The 14,097-nt window shown below is 38.1% G+C and overlaps 1 protein-coding gene across 1 annotated transcript in view; it reads left to right on the top strand.

Annotated features, from left to right (window-relative positions):
* RRN3 (RRN3 RNA polymerase I transcription factor homolog (S. cerevisiae)) overlaps positions 1-12,681 on the top strand; it is a 19,316-nt gene extending 6,635 nt beyond the window's left edge. The window contains exons 7-23 of the mRNA XM_010003291.1: positions 59-164; positions 532-588; positions 1,209-1,298; positions 1,387-1,516; positions 1,998-2,057; positions 3,055-3,118; positions 3,580-3,649; positions 4,805-4,903; positions 5,503-5,598; positions 6,103-6,238; positions 7,155-7,285; positions 8,257-8,387; positions 9,229-9,413; positions 9,946-10,054; positions 10,471-10,623; positions 11,500-11,587; positions 12,239-12,681. Of these exons, the coding sequence (XP_010001593.1) occupies positions 59-164; positions 532-588; positions 1,209-1,298; positions 1,387-1,516; positions 1,998-2,057; positions 3,055-3,118; positions 3,580-3,649; positions 4,805-4,903; positions 5,503-5,598; positions 6,103-6,238; positions 7,155-7,285; positions 8,257-8,387; positions 9,229-9,413; positions 9,946-10,054; positions 10,471-10,623; positions 11,500-11,587; positions 12,239-12,397 (1,864 nt within the window). The 3' untranslated portion in view covers positions 12,398-12,681. The remainder of the gene's footprint in view (positions 1-58; positions 165-531; positions 589-1,208; positions 1,299-1,386; positions 1,517-1,997; positions 2,058-3,054; positions 3,119-3,579; positions 3,650-4,804; positions 4,904-5,502; positions 5,599-6,102; positions 6,239-7,154; positions 7,286-8,256; positions 8,388-9,228; positions 9,414-9,945; positions 10,055-10,470; positions 10,624-11,499; positions 11,588-12,238) is intronic.
* Positions 12,682-14,097: the final 1,416 nt, after the last annotated feature.

Raw genomic sequence — 14,097 nt, forward strand, 5'->3', positions numbered from 1 at the left:
GGGGTGGGGGGCGCGCGCGGGGACCCCGCGGTGCTGACGCAGCTTCGCCTTCCCCCAGGCCCGTGCCCGCGACGCTGGGAGGGGACGAGTTCATCAGCCCCCCGCCCAGGAAGACGGTGCGGTTCGGGGGGACCCTGACCGACATCCTGCTCAAGTACCAACAGGTGAGCGCGGGGGGCGGCTCCTCCCCGGGCTGCCTTTCCGCTGGGAGGGCTCGTTTCGTCTGACACAGACCGTGTCCCACTCTGAAGGCGGCAGCGCTGCGGGCTTGTGCCGGGGAAAGGCTCTGCCCTCTGAGTCAGCCGCCGGCAGCTGTGTCAGCAGGGAGAGCTGCACATCACCCGGCAGCTGCGGTGTCTTTGCTGCTGCTTCAGCTTCTGTTGCTGCTGCTTCAGCCCTGGGCGTCCCTGCTGAGCGCTGCTCTTCGCGTGACTGCTCATAACACCGGCTGCTCACGTGCATTGATGACATTTATTATTTTTTGGCTGGAAAAAAAATCTGAGTGTTGCATGTTTTTCTTTCCCCCGCTAGGGTGAGACCGCAGATTTTGAGTTGCTAAAGCATCAGCTGTCAGATCCAGACATCAAGGTAAGAGAGCACAAGGAGTAAAGATTTGAAGGACAAGGGGTAATGGCTTTAAGCTGAAAGAGGGAAGATTTAGGAAGAAGCTCTTTACTGTGAGGGTGGTGAGACACTGGCCTAGATTTTCCAGAGAAGCTGTGGCTGCCCCATCCCTGGAAGCGTTCAGGGTCAGGTTGGGTGGGGCTTGGAGCAACTGGGGCTGGTGGGAGGTGTCCCTGCCCATGCAGGGGGGTTGGAAGTAGAAGATCTGTCAGGTCCCTTCCAACCCAAACCATTTTATGATTACAAGATTTGGATGTTCCTTCTGCTTAAACTGGAACAAAAATAAAAGAAAATTAAGGTCAAATTTTCCAGTATGTTCTGCATGAGTGAGGTTGCATGCCTTGCTCTGCCTGTAATTTCAGCCTTCCAGGCAGGCTGTTAGTTTAGCAGTTGACAGGTGTTTAGTTTTGCATGCAAGATCCTTGATTAGTTAGGACATAAAGAAATTCCATGTATGTTGATATGAAAATAATTTTTACTAACCATCTTAATATTTGACTTCCCGTTTTGAGAATTTTTCTTATTTTCTATTAGTAGTAGTGCTGTTTATTGGAACAGAGACCTATTTTTCTTCTTTTTTTAAGGATGCCCAGATCATTAATTGGCTGCATGAATTTCGAGCTGCCGTTGCATATTTGACTAAAGAGCTAGAACAACTGGTCAGCATTCTGCTGGTAAATACTGGTTCCTTTTATGGGAAGATGAAGAGTTTACTACTCAGAACATCTTTTTTATTACACCTTAATTTTTGCTAACTTTCAGAAGCTGCCATGGTTGAGAAGAAGCCGAGAGGTAGTGGAAGAATATCTGGGTTTTCTTGGCAATCTGGTGTCAGCACAAACTGTCCATCTCAGGCCATGTCTCCGGATGATTGTATCACAGTTTGTCCCCCGTAAGTTACTTTTCTCGTCGTCTTCTTTGCTTATCAAAACACCTTTCCTAAATAAATTTTCTGTAGATATAATGTGTAACACAGTTTTTGGGTTGGTTTATTTTTCAGTTGATGGCTTGTTTAGCTTGAATGGCTGAATTGTGATACGGATGGTTTTCTGTACCTAGATTTTAGCAGGCATATTCTGGTGGCTCATGCAGACCCCATTTATGAAGATGTCTTGGAAAAGGATGAACTGTATAATTTTGTAATTACTGAAACCCAAAATCTGCAGTGAGGATTTTGTCGGATGGTCTCAAGAACCTCCTGGTTCTGTGAATGAAACAGGCTTTGATGAGCTGCTGCATATTGTAGAAAGTCTCACAGATAATTTTGATGCATTAGTCCTGATGAAGACTTGGCCAGTGTGTTTGATTTGGCATTCAAACTGTTATATGTAATACTTGTACAATTTTTATATAATAATCTCACTTTTTGCTAGCTCGAATAACCATCAGAGAAGATGATGTGGATATTTCAGATTCTGATGATGATGATGACAGTGAGTATAAAGGAAGCATGGCTTATATATGCTGCTGTAACACCTTTACCAAAGAAGCATGCAGTGCATATTGCTCCTTTTTTACAAAAATAATTTAGCTGAGTTAATGTAAAAACATGAAGAAACAGTACATCCTTAAAGTCCAAGTGAAAGACTGTCCTGTACTCAAGTCAGTGATGTGGGGACCCACCCCATTTCAAAGTATTTCTATTGATGCACCCTCTGTGAGAATAAGCCAGAATGCTTAGGAAAACATTCCTACTCTTAGATTGTTTCAAAGCCAAAGAAAACTTGGAGTTGTTTGTTTTCCATTTTATTTACCTCAATAAAGCAAGGTTGCTTGGGGGTTCTTTAGTCTGTGTTTCTCTGCCTGTGCTAAACTCAAATACAATTAACATTTTTAGCAGAAATACTGCCTAATTAGTGTCTTTATTGATAAGGCAAACAGCTGAATGTCTTTCAAGAATTTCATAGGTTTTTATCTTGAATGCTGGAATAAATTTCTGCCTGTGAGGATCCACTCTTTTGCTGTTCACTTGTGATACTGGATTAAAAAAAATAGAAGCCTAATTATCTGTTTGACTCTTATGAAAATGAGGCATAATCTTCAGATAGATTTTATATAGTTACAGACTTGGATTTAACATATCTTCTAAATATTTGTGTGTTGTGGAATAAATTATGGATTCCATGCTTAGTGTTCAGTATGAGAGCATGCAGCAAAAATAGCTGGCTTTGGGGCTAGAAGCACAGTCAGAGTTTATTGATAGGATGCCATGAATTTTATTTGGAATTATTTTTTTATCCTTATTTTTGTAGTAGATAGTTCAAAAAAACAAAAACCAAAACAAACCAGAACTCCCAAATCCCCCAACATTTTGAAAAATGCAATTTCCTTAGGAATCTCTAAAATATTCCGTTAATGTGAACTGTTTTTGTTGGTTCCTGATGGAGTTTTCTGTAACCAAATGTGTAAGAGTTGATTTTCTTTCTCTAGACCTTTCTGAAAACTTTACTACCTGCCACAGAGCATTACAAACTGTTGCAAGATACGTTCCTTCGTAAGTATACGGTCCTGTGGCTTTGTGTGCACTTTCCTTCCAGATTTAAAGCTTGTGACCTGATGTACTCTTTTTTTTTTTTCTCTTAATTGGCAGTATAACACCTTTTGTTCATTGCATGACTCCCTAATATTCACCAACTGGTGGAATACTGTTTCCAGATCTTATGAAATTTTCATAAGCATAAGCAGCTGAAAATCCTGATAATGGAAATAGGAAGTTGGGGAAGTTGTGTTTATAGCAAGATATTTGAAGTGGCTTCTCACAACTCCACAGTGGAAGTTGGCCACTCATTATCTGTTTGGTGATCCTTGCAGGAACAGATTTTATACTATTACTTATCTTAAAATCAAGTTACTTTGTAATAAGCTTATTGCAGTCTGTCTTTATAGAGTGTTGCAGCTTCAATAATTTTTGTTTGGTTCTTTTGGTTTTTTGTTGGTTTTTTTTTTAAATTGTAGGACACCACAATTTCTCATGCCAATACTTGTGGAAAACTTCCCTTTCATTAATAAATCAGAAAGGACTCTGGTAAGAGCTGTGAATATTTGTGATTTACTTGGTTTTGAATGTGTAAATATACTCTTTAGTATGACAGCTGATTTGGTGGTGTTGAATGCAGTTTTTTGAGTGTATTGCTTAAGAATCTTTGTTATTTTGACCTCATCAAGTACTGAAAAAAAGAAGTCCTGAAGTTCTCTGTATACCTTACTAGTCTTCTTGGGGTTTGTTTGTTGTTTTTTTTAAATCCACGTAACTTTAAGCATCAGTTCCCTGTCTGTAAAATGAGGGGTATAACAGCTCTTACATGGTGTTAAGAGAAGAATTTGTATTTATGTAGCAGCTCAGTGAGGAGCAAGTTGTGAAGAAATTCATAACTGTTTTTCAGGGCAAGGTTTAAATGAAATGTGAAGAAAAAAAAGTCCATGCATTGTTAAGTATTTCCAATTTATACAGTCTCATTAAACCAGCTCTATCCATTTGATATACTGAGCTAGCCAGATGGCCTGTGGAAAAATGGCATGTGCTCATGTAATTGAAGGTTGTGTTATAATGCGTATTCACAGACAGACTAATGTACTTAAATGTGACACTTTGCCTAATTGTATGGATTGACTTGACAGTTTTGCCATGTGAAAGTTGCAAAGTTATCTGTTTACTTATGTGTGCATACATGGGAGGGCAGATGCACGCTTACAGAACTTGACTGTGAACTGTTTGAATTATAATCAGAACTCAGGAGACTTAACTGTGGAATTTAGAACTGCTGTTGCTATATTATAATAACCTGAAATAAAGATGAATTCTATCTCACTTTAAACAGTTATACTATATATGGCTGTAGGTGTAGTGAGGAATATACTTGTTCTAACTTTTCTCAAGAAAGTTTAGACCCAAATTGTGGAAATTAATAACTCTTCTTAGAGAGTATTTATACTCATTCTGTCTAGAGATAGTTGGGAAAATTTGCATGGAAATAGTAGATTAAGAAGTTAATGATAACACAGCTTAACAGTTGAAAGTTGTTGTGTGGTTTATACATTAATTTATTCTAGATTGAATACAGTCTGTTTAAACCTATTTCTGGCTCTTTAGATAACAAACTAAGAAACTTCTAAAAATCTTTGGCAGAAATGAGACTTCCTGTTAACATTATTACAGATATCAATTAATTTTCTGTTATAGGAATGTTATGTTCATAACCTGCTACGAGTTACAGTGTACCTCCCCACTCTGAGGCTTCAGATTCTGGAGCTTATTATTGAAAGGTTGTTGAAGCTGGATGTAAGTTTGTTCTGAATCACCTTTTGGGGAAGTTTGGTTTTTAAATCTGTTTCAGTGTTAAGCTAAACAAAAAAAATAATTTACATTAGTGCTCGTGATCATGAGTATAAAACCAAGTTTATGATGTATTCCCAGTTTTAAGGTGTTCATACACTTGAGAGGAACTGTATGATGTGTACTTAGACACATCCTGCATAGGATCTCTGTGCCAGAATCAATTTAACTCCTTCATGGTGATCAGTCCTAATGTGCACAGAATGTGCCTCTCTTTCTGGGGTTGATCTGGTTTATCATCCCTTTCAAGCGAAAAGATTTAGTCTTAAAAAAGGAGAGATAGCATTGTAAATTATTCAGGCTTTTTATTTTGGAAAACCTCAGCTTGTAGGAGTCTGGGGAAAGCTTGTATTCTGGAGGTAAAGTTTCAGACAGTTTAGAGTGTATGTTTGTGTATAACATACACATCATTCCCTTTTAAAATGTTTATTTAGCCAAGGATGAAATCTAGTCTAGAAATTACTTGTCATTTCTTATATAAATAATAAACTTTTCATGTTATTGTCATGGTTTTATGAAAATCGATTTCTTGTTTGCAACTGTAGGTTAGTACTCCACAGCAAGATATTGAAGATGCTGAAGAAGCTGCTAATAACTCTGATAGTGAGGAAAAATCTACAGAGGAGGGACTTTTTGACATGGTTGGTTATCTTGTTCTAGTAAAGATAATTTTAGTAAAATTTTCACTTTTGAGGTGGCTAGGAACCAAGGCACTGTATGAATATATTACTGCTTTGTTGTTAACTACACTGCAAATTGAGCCAGTGGAGTAATACATTGTTTTGTTATTACTGTGTTTTAGCTTTGTTGTTACTGCACTGCACGCAGCTTCTGACACCTGAACAGCTGACAAATGGTTAATGTTTTCCCCACACGATATCTTCATTAATTTAAACACCCAGTGTATATGCAGTGAATCAAACTTCATTATGTAAAAACACAAGCAGCTATGCATAAAGCTAAGTAAAGAATTCATGGCATTTTGCTCAGTTAATGGAATTTTGCTTCCTCTCAGCTGTGTAACTAGATACTGTTTTTGTAAAAAAAAGTCAAAACTGTAGCATGTCACTGAAGGCGAAGTTCAGTTTCACTTTTCCTGTAATAGGAACATCTAAAAGCTGCATAACTGCCATTTTATCTACCAGGAGGAAGATGAGGAAAAAAAAGGAAACAAAGTTGTCTCTCCTAGTAGTGAGAGAATGGCCCATCCACTTGCAGAGCGCCTTGATATTTTGATGACCATCCTATTTTCCTACATTAAAGATGTTTGCCATGTAGATGGTAAGAACAACTATAACCAAATCTGTTCTTTTGCTAACAAGGAAGGAAAGCATAAGAGGAGTTGTTACTTTCTGCTGGTGCAAGGTAGAGCCTTCACCCTTCAGCAGCAGAATTCTGCCATCAGCAGCCTGCATTCCTGACCCTGCCCAGTGTTGTTTGCAGAGAATGCAAAGGTACATTTATGACTTCAGATGTTGTCTTCAGTTGGAAACATTTTGATTATATAAATAGGACACTGTGTCCAGACTGTGCCCTTACATATATAAAGGTAAACAAACAGTTTTGCTTTTTCACTGTGCTATGAAGCTTTGGGGATTAGAAATACTTCCTGATTAGCCACAGTGTTTTATCATTTGCTCTACTGCATTGCCTTGAGTCGTGGATCCCTTCAACATCACAAGGACCGGAAGTAGATTAAAACAACCAGCCACGTCACTCAATTGGAGTTGCTACAGCAAAGCTTTGTGTTATAGGAAAATCCCTGAATAAAATGTCTTACACTGGAATTTATTAAGAGTTTGAATTTGTTAGATTTATGTATTTAAAATAGAATATTTAGAAACCATTTTGCTTTATCTTCTTCATGTAAGTCAGGTAACTTAGTGTTTTCTTCTGGTTTTTCTAAATTAAGACATTATTGCAAAGTTTACAAGCCAGCCAGTTTTATACCTGTGTGTGCATGTACATATACAGATATTATCCACATACACCAACATAAAAGGCAGTAAAACTGAAGTCCCAAAAGGTCTTGCTATAAATATTTTTTAGATGTTGGATAAGCCAAGGAGTCAGGCTGACAGTGTTTCTTTGCATAGTTCTTAGTGGTTTAGAAGGACATAAATGCCACTTTTGCAGCATGAGAGGAAAAATATAACCTGAAATGGCTCATTGTTTTCTGTTTTCTTCTGTTGTGTAGGCAAGCTTGATATCAGCAACACAAAGGATTTGTATCGAGACCTGGTTTCTGTTTTTGACAAGCTCATTTTACCAACCCATGCTTCATGTCATGTACAGTATTTCATGTTTTACATCTGTAGCTTTAAATTGGTGAGTAGAAGCTGGTTTTTAAGTACAGTGTCTTCTGTCATTTCTGCATCCTTGTTTTGGCTTTTTTCACAAAAAATAATTGTTTTCTGCTGTAATTCAAGTACTGCCTTCCATTTGTCTGAAGATACTACATCAGGATTTGTTAGTATTTTTGTTTTCTTTCCCTTCTGTTACTCCTTTCTTCAAGTTTTAATTTGTGTGTTTGCTTTTTGCCTGTTGCTCATAAAAGTACAAACAGCTGGAATCTAAGCTAGTGGGAAGGAACTTGGTTGACAGTCCTCTTTTACAAGAGTCATTTAGTGTCTTGAACCTGAAACAGTGCTCCAGAAAGCTTCTTCATCATCCCCAGACTATCCTGAAGATACAGTTTGTGTTAGCTTTTCAAACTGAAATCGGTGTCTGCTGTTTGTTTTTCCTCCTCTCCCTGTTTTCCCATTTCTCTCAAGCAAACTTTCTCTTAGCCTACAGAAGTAAGGACATGGATGCTTTTTGCAGAGCAGTAGCTAAGGATCTAGTTAAGCTCATGTTATGCTTTTTTGTTCTGACATGAATTTTTGGCATCATGAACTTTACTTGTGTGGCAAAAAGTTCCATTATATAACCATTTAAGATGAAGAATCATTTTTGTTTATCTAAATTTCACTTCCTGCTGTTTTCATTGAACGTTTCTGACCTCCTCTGCTACAGGAGACAGTGAGCAATCACTTCATGTTTTCCTTCTTACTGCTCTTGTTTTTAAACACTTTTTTTCTAGTTTTCTGGTTCAGTTTACATTAAACAATTTAATATAGAAAAAGACACAGAAAAAATGAGCTTTTCCATTGTGTAGTAACAGTAATTTGCTACAGTTACAGGTAGGGTTTTTTTTATGGTTTGGTTATGGAAATTGTGGGAATTGAGTATTAGGAATCTATTTCTTAAACAATGTCATCAGCATAAGGACTCACTGTTTCTATCTATCTTGTTTACAGGGCTTGGCTGAGGCATTTTTAGACCATCTTTGGAAAAAGCTGCATGATCCAAACAAGCCTTCAGTGATCAGGCAGACTGCGGGGAGTTACATTGGCAGCTTTTTGGCAAGAGCTAAATTCATTCCAGTTGTGTAAGTTGTTTGGTTTTGCTCAGATATCAAAACAGTTTATGGTGATTGCTGAGGTTAAGCACAGAATTCACAGAATGCAGACACACTGTTGGTGTTCTATTCCCACTGCTTTGCCAGTTAGCTTGTATCAATAGTTGTCCTTTCTGCAGTACTGTTTCAGTACTGTCTTGAAGCTTCCAGGGAAGTTGTGCATGTACAGGATGCAGACTAATGATTGCTGGGATTCATGACTTCCTGTTGAAGGCTTCACTTAGCAAGAAATGCTGAGCAAGGGAGGTTATGTTTAATTCAGGTGGAGTCATGGATGACCAGTATATGTCTTGTTCAGAACCAGATATTTTTCATGACCTATGTTAGGCATTTTAGGTAGGCTCTGAGACAGGGAAGTCAAGTGTTTAAGAATTTTTATACAGATGGATTAAAACACTTAAGGGGATAGGTGAAAATGTCTTCTTGTTTATGTACAAGTTCTGTATATTTATGCTGTTCAGGGCAGGCTCAGTGACAAAAATTATGACCTTAATTTGATACTGAAATTACTTGTTGGATGTGGGAGATGTGTCTCTGTACTACCTGTAACCTAGGATTCTGATTGTTTACTGTGTCTGTCACACACAACCTGCATTTGTGGGTTCCTCTCTGCTGGCAACTTGTGCTTTCACTGGTTTCCAGTGCTGATACATTGATTCATGGGAAGGAGAGAACTCATAACTGAATCTCCTTTTTTACAATGAAATTTTCATACTGATGTTTTTATAACCACTAAGATCCTCAAATACTTGTTTACATCTTCTCTACACCATTTAGGTTATTTTTACACTTTTTTTCTCCTCCATTATAGTACAGTTAAAGCATGCCTGGATCTTCTGGTGAACTGGTTGCATAAATATATTGATAGCCAGGACACAGGGGCTAATGCCTACTGTGATGTAGCTCTGCACGGGCCATTTTACTCAACGTGCCAGGCTGTTTTCTATACGCTTGTTTTCCGTCATAAGCAACTTCTGGATGGAAATTTAAGGAAAGGTGAGTATAATAGGTTCAAGCAGCATTTGCATTCATTTGCAAGTTTTACTGTTGATGTGATTTGCAATGGTCAGTTTAGTCAAGTATCTGTTGCTTATGCTGTCTTGCTCTAAATAAAATGAGATGGCTTGTACACTGCTGGGTTCCTCTACTGTTGAAAACAATGCTGGAAACTCCTCAACGTTGATACCTGGCCCCACTTAATGAGCATCTTTGGATTCCAACTGTTTAAAACTCATGCGGGCTTCAATTATTACTCTTTTTTTATAACCTGTGCCCCTGTCATTCCCTGTGATGGGTGGGTAAGTGTAGTGTCTGTGTTAGAAGGACCCCTTGGCTATGGCAGGTCACTGTTGCTTGGAGCAGATTTTCTACTGAACAAGCTGTGGGCTGGATCTCTACTGCAAAAGGGCACCCTAGGATGTGCTTCTGTGGTGTTGCGCAGGGTGCAGTCTGGTCAGACTGGAAATTCTTAGAAATTACATTAAGTTGATATGATAACCTGTATTTGTCAATTGTTCTTATTTCCAAGGTCTGTCATATCTGCAGAGCTTAAATTTTGAGCGCATTGTCATGTGTCAGCTGAATCCCCTGAAGATTTGCATACCCTCTGTTGTGAACTTGTTTGCTGCCATTACCAGGTACCCACTCATTTATTTCAGTTTCAGCTTGATACAAATACTCATGCTTGTGTGTGTATTTAAAAACAGCACAGTACTTAGAACATGGGTTTTGTTAGGCACAGTATCAAATATTATCCAAGACAAGTCATATAACACTTCCCATATTCTAGATTTGAGAAGTTAACATCTGGTTCAGTTTCATTGAAATCTTACAATATTACAAAACTGCTCTTTGTTGGAGCTAATATGTTTATACTTGCAGTGAACTTTGTGCAGAGGAAAAGTCCTTGTGACTATCTTGAGAACTAATTTCAGTTGGAAAACGGAAGATATAAGCTGTGTTTGTTAAAGTAACTTTGTATTTTAATGCAGTCTGAAATTCTTGCTTTCTGAGTGCTAAAGATGCTTTGCTTTTCTTTATCACCTTTTTGAAGGAAATACCAGTTGGTGTTCTGCTACACAATTATTGAGAGGAACAACAGGCAGTTCATACCAGTTGTTCGGAGTGGCACGGGGGGTGACCTTGTGCAGACATGCACTAACCCACTTGACAGTTTCTTCCCCTTTGATCCCTACATACTTAAAAGGTACAGTTTAAAAATATTCAACTCTTTTCTGCCTTGTAGAATATAATGAACTACAACTAAGTTCGCTTTCTTCTTTGATCTTCAGTACTTTTCACGTTGCAAATTTTACCCAGAGATTGTCAAAGGTTTGAAATGAAATTAATCCCCATTGTGACATTGTAGTGATGAAGAAGGAACAGGACTCAGTTTCCTGGAAGGTCTAATCAGTATGTTTGATGACTTCTCTTTTGTTTTTTCTTGTTTTAAGTAGTCTCTAAAATATCATTTTAGCCTAATACATATTTTCTTGAAACTGTGGTGGTGGTGTGTAATTTTTGTTGTTGTTTTGGTTTAGTTTTGCTTTTTTTGCACCTTGAGTGTATTTCTTCTTGATTGAAGACTTTATCTTATTTAAAATATCTTTGTTTTTTAATAAGTAGCAGATTATTTGCAGATGATGCTTTTATAACTTTTTAATGTTAGAGGGCAGCATTGCAGCTTTTTTTGGTCTCTTAAAAAAACCAAATCTCTCTCCACAGAAGTGAGAACTTTCTTAGAAAGAAATTACTAAAGAAGCTATATTATACTATCTTCTCAAATCCAGAAGAAAATGGTGCTTATTTGCAAGCATAGTGTAGCTGTTAAAAATGCCCAGCTAGGAATTAGGAGACCTGACTGTATCAGAACTCCTCAGGTAAACAATTATAACTTGTACTTACCAATAGGATGGTCTTATTTCTTCATGGGATGAATTTGGGATTATTTAGTTGAATAGTTTGTGAAACCCTACAAAGGCCTGTCAAAATGCCAAGCGGCTTATATTGTGTTATTAAAATAGAATGTGTAGGACTTGTACTGAATACTTGAGCTCATACTGTGTGTTAATTCCTCTTTCAGATCGAAGAAGACAATTGATCCTCTTTATCAGTTTTGGGAAGAGCTGAGTGCTGAAGATCTTGAGAATCTGAAGAAGCCCATTAAAAAGGTAATCTTTTCTGACCAAAATGCAGTTCAGCTTTTGCCAAATCTCTAAACAGCTGCTTCTTTTGCAGGATTTTTTTTTTTTTTGTAGATAAGAGTACACTTAAACATTTATGAGAAACTGATTGAAATGAGGATGCTTTAGGGATTGATCTGTCCTTTCTTTGAGAACACTTTCTTCTGCAGTGGAGTTAGTTTGGCAGCACAGGACCATGGAATATGGACACTGATGTCACTGGGAAATCCACTTTGTAGACGTGGTTGAGTTCCTGTGTACCGTAATAAGAACACATCTAATTGTCTTTCCATTCCAATTAGTCATTACAATTGTAGTACAACTGGAGTCCTGACGAAGATGTCTTTCTAAAGCTCCTGTGCAGTCTCTCTACCCTCCTGCAGAATGTCTGTTCTATGGCAGATTTTTCTTTCCGTCCTATGATAGTACATAAAAATACTTAATGGTGTTGTAGCTTGGTTAACTGGTAACTTCGCAAACTTTCCTGTAACGTTTTGATTAGCAGAGTTGACTATTGCAGCATTTCAGAATTTATTTTAGAAATACTTTTTACGGTCTCAGCATTCATTACTTCTGCCAGACCTTAATAGAGAACTGGAGTATCTTTCTGCTCTCACTGATCCGTTTCAATTTATGCAGTGTACTTCTGAGGATGAAGATGATGACTTCTTGAAAGGAGAAACCCCTCAGAATGATGGTGCAGTTGGAATTGCTCCAAATTCTTATGAGTCCAATACCCGGAGCCCTGTGAGCAGCGTTGGCTCTCCCCTGGACTGTTACGTGCCCTACCCCCAGTGACATGGAGAACCAGAAATGAAAAGGATGAAAATTGTGTGCAGTTTTTTGCTCTGTAAAGAGACCTTATCTCATCTTTCCAAACTGGCAAATGTTTAAGTAACTACATTTAAGAAAAATGAATCGTCAGATTTCTACAGATATGTTATGATCAAGTTGTATGTTGCTAGAAAAGCCTAGAGAATAAATAGGGTGATATTTTGCAGATTTCACATTGAAATGGTTTTTATGACTTACAAGGATTTTTTATAGTTTTTGCTGACTCTTAAAAACTGTTGTTTACTGATGTTTCTCTACAAGGTTTTATATATCAGGGGTGAAATTCTGGTGTTTCTTCCTACTGATTTGTGTGGGGACCTGAATTCCATTGTCAGTATTCCAGCTGTACTCTGATGACTGTTTTTGACTTGGTTTCAAAGCAATGGTTTGATCCCATGGTGGGGAAGCCATGAGTTGAGTCTGACAGTGATTCTTTTGCACATGCTTCTTAAGCTTCTCTTATCTGTAGAACAGCATTTGATAAAGCCCTGTGATAGTGGAAAGTGTATTTGGATGATAAGCACTATTGCTCCTTAAATATGTAGCTGACACAACTTTCCCAGCTGTGAAAGGTCAGACTTGTGAAAGTGACAATTGCTGGAAATGTTAAATGATGGAGTAGCTGAATGTACCATTTGTAGATAGTTGTCTTTGGAGCATTTGTGAAGCACTCTAGGACAGGTATTTATTTCCAGGATTTGAAGTTTATGTGTGAATGCTGAAAAGACAAAAAAAAAAACTTGCCTCTTAGGAAGTGGTGGTGTCACTGGTGTCCTTGTGTTGTCCATGTGTCAGTGTTATGAATTTCTCTGCAGAGGTTTCTTGTCTCTTTTTCATGATACTGGCTTTTAGATCAGACTAAGAATCTAAACAGTAGAGAAAAGTTATTTGTACAACATTTAGTTGCAAGGACGCATTTGAGTCTAAACTCTTCCTCGCTGTGCAACTCGATTCATTTGCCCTTCCTTAGATTCAAACTTGGAGGCTTTCAAGACATTTTTATTCAAAGCGAATAAAGGTTGATGCAACCAGTGCAAATTTTACACCTTTAAAAAAAAGGATCTCTGCATGTAACAAAGGATCTCCCAGCATAGTCTAGCTTCTCAAATTTAGGGTGTTTATTCTGACAGACTGCAAAACTGAATTTTGGGGATAATACTGCAAAAAAGCACTGGTGGATCTTGTTCATTGCTGGGTAAATTGAGACTAGTTTTTCTTTTTAATTTTAGTCCTTTTTGCTGTTCCCAAGCAATAAAAAATAAATTTTCGTCTGAAAAAACTGCATTCTCTCCTGGCATAGGAAAGAAACATTCTCACATCAACAGCAAGGGACAAGCCCTTGGAAAGCTGCCTTACTCTGTTCTGTCAGCACAGAGAACTGGGGGAAAAATACCTAGTATTTCAGGAAAAACACTTGTATTTAGATCGTCTGAAAACTTACGCTTTGTGGTTGCTTCAGGGAAGGATCATGGTGTGGGTTTATTTCTAAATTAGGAACTTTAACATGGCTATTTGCAAAACGATTTCTTAGAATAATTTACGGATAATCTCGCAGACGCGGTAGGAGGAGATGATGTAACGTTGACGTGTTGAAATCCTTAGGCCGGTACATGACCGGGCGGGTGTCCTGCCAGGGCCTCTGACGGCTCCTGCGGCCCCGCCCA

This window comes from Chaetura pelagica, unplaced genomic scaffold (genome assembly GCF_000747805.2).
Source record: "Chaetura pelagica isolate M959 unplaced genomic scaffold, ChaPel_1.0 scaffold138, whole genome shotgun sequence".
NCBI lineage: Eukaryota > Metazoa > Chordata > Aves > Apodiformes > Apodidae > Chaetura > Chaetura pelagica.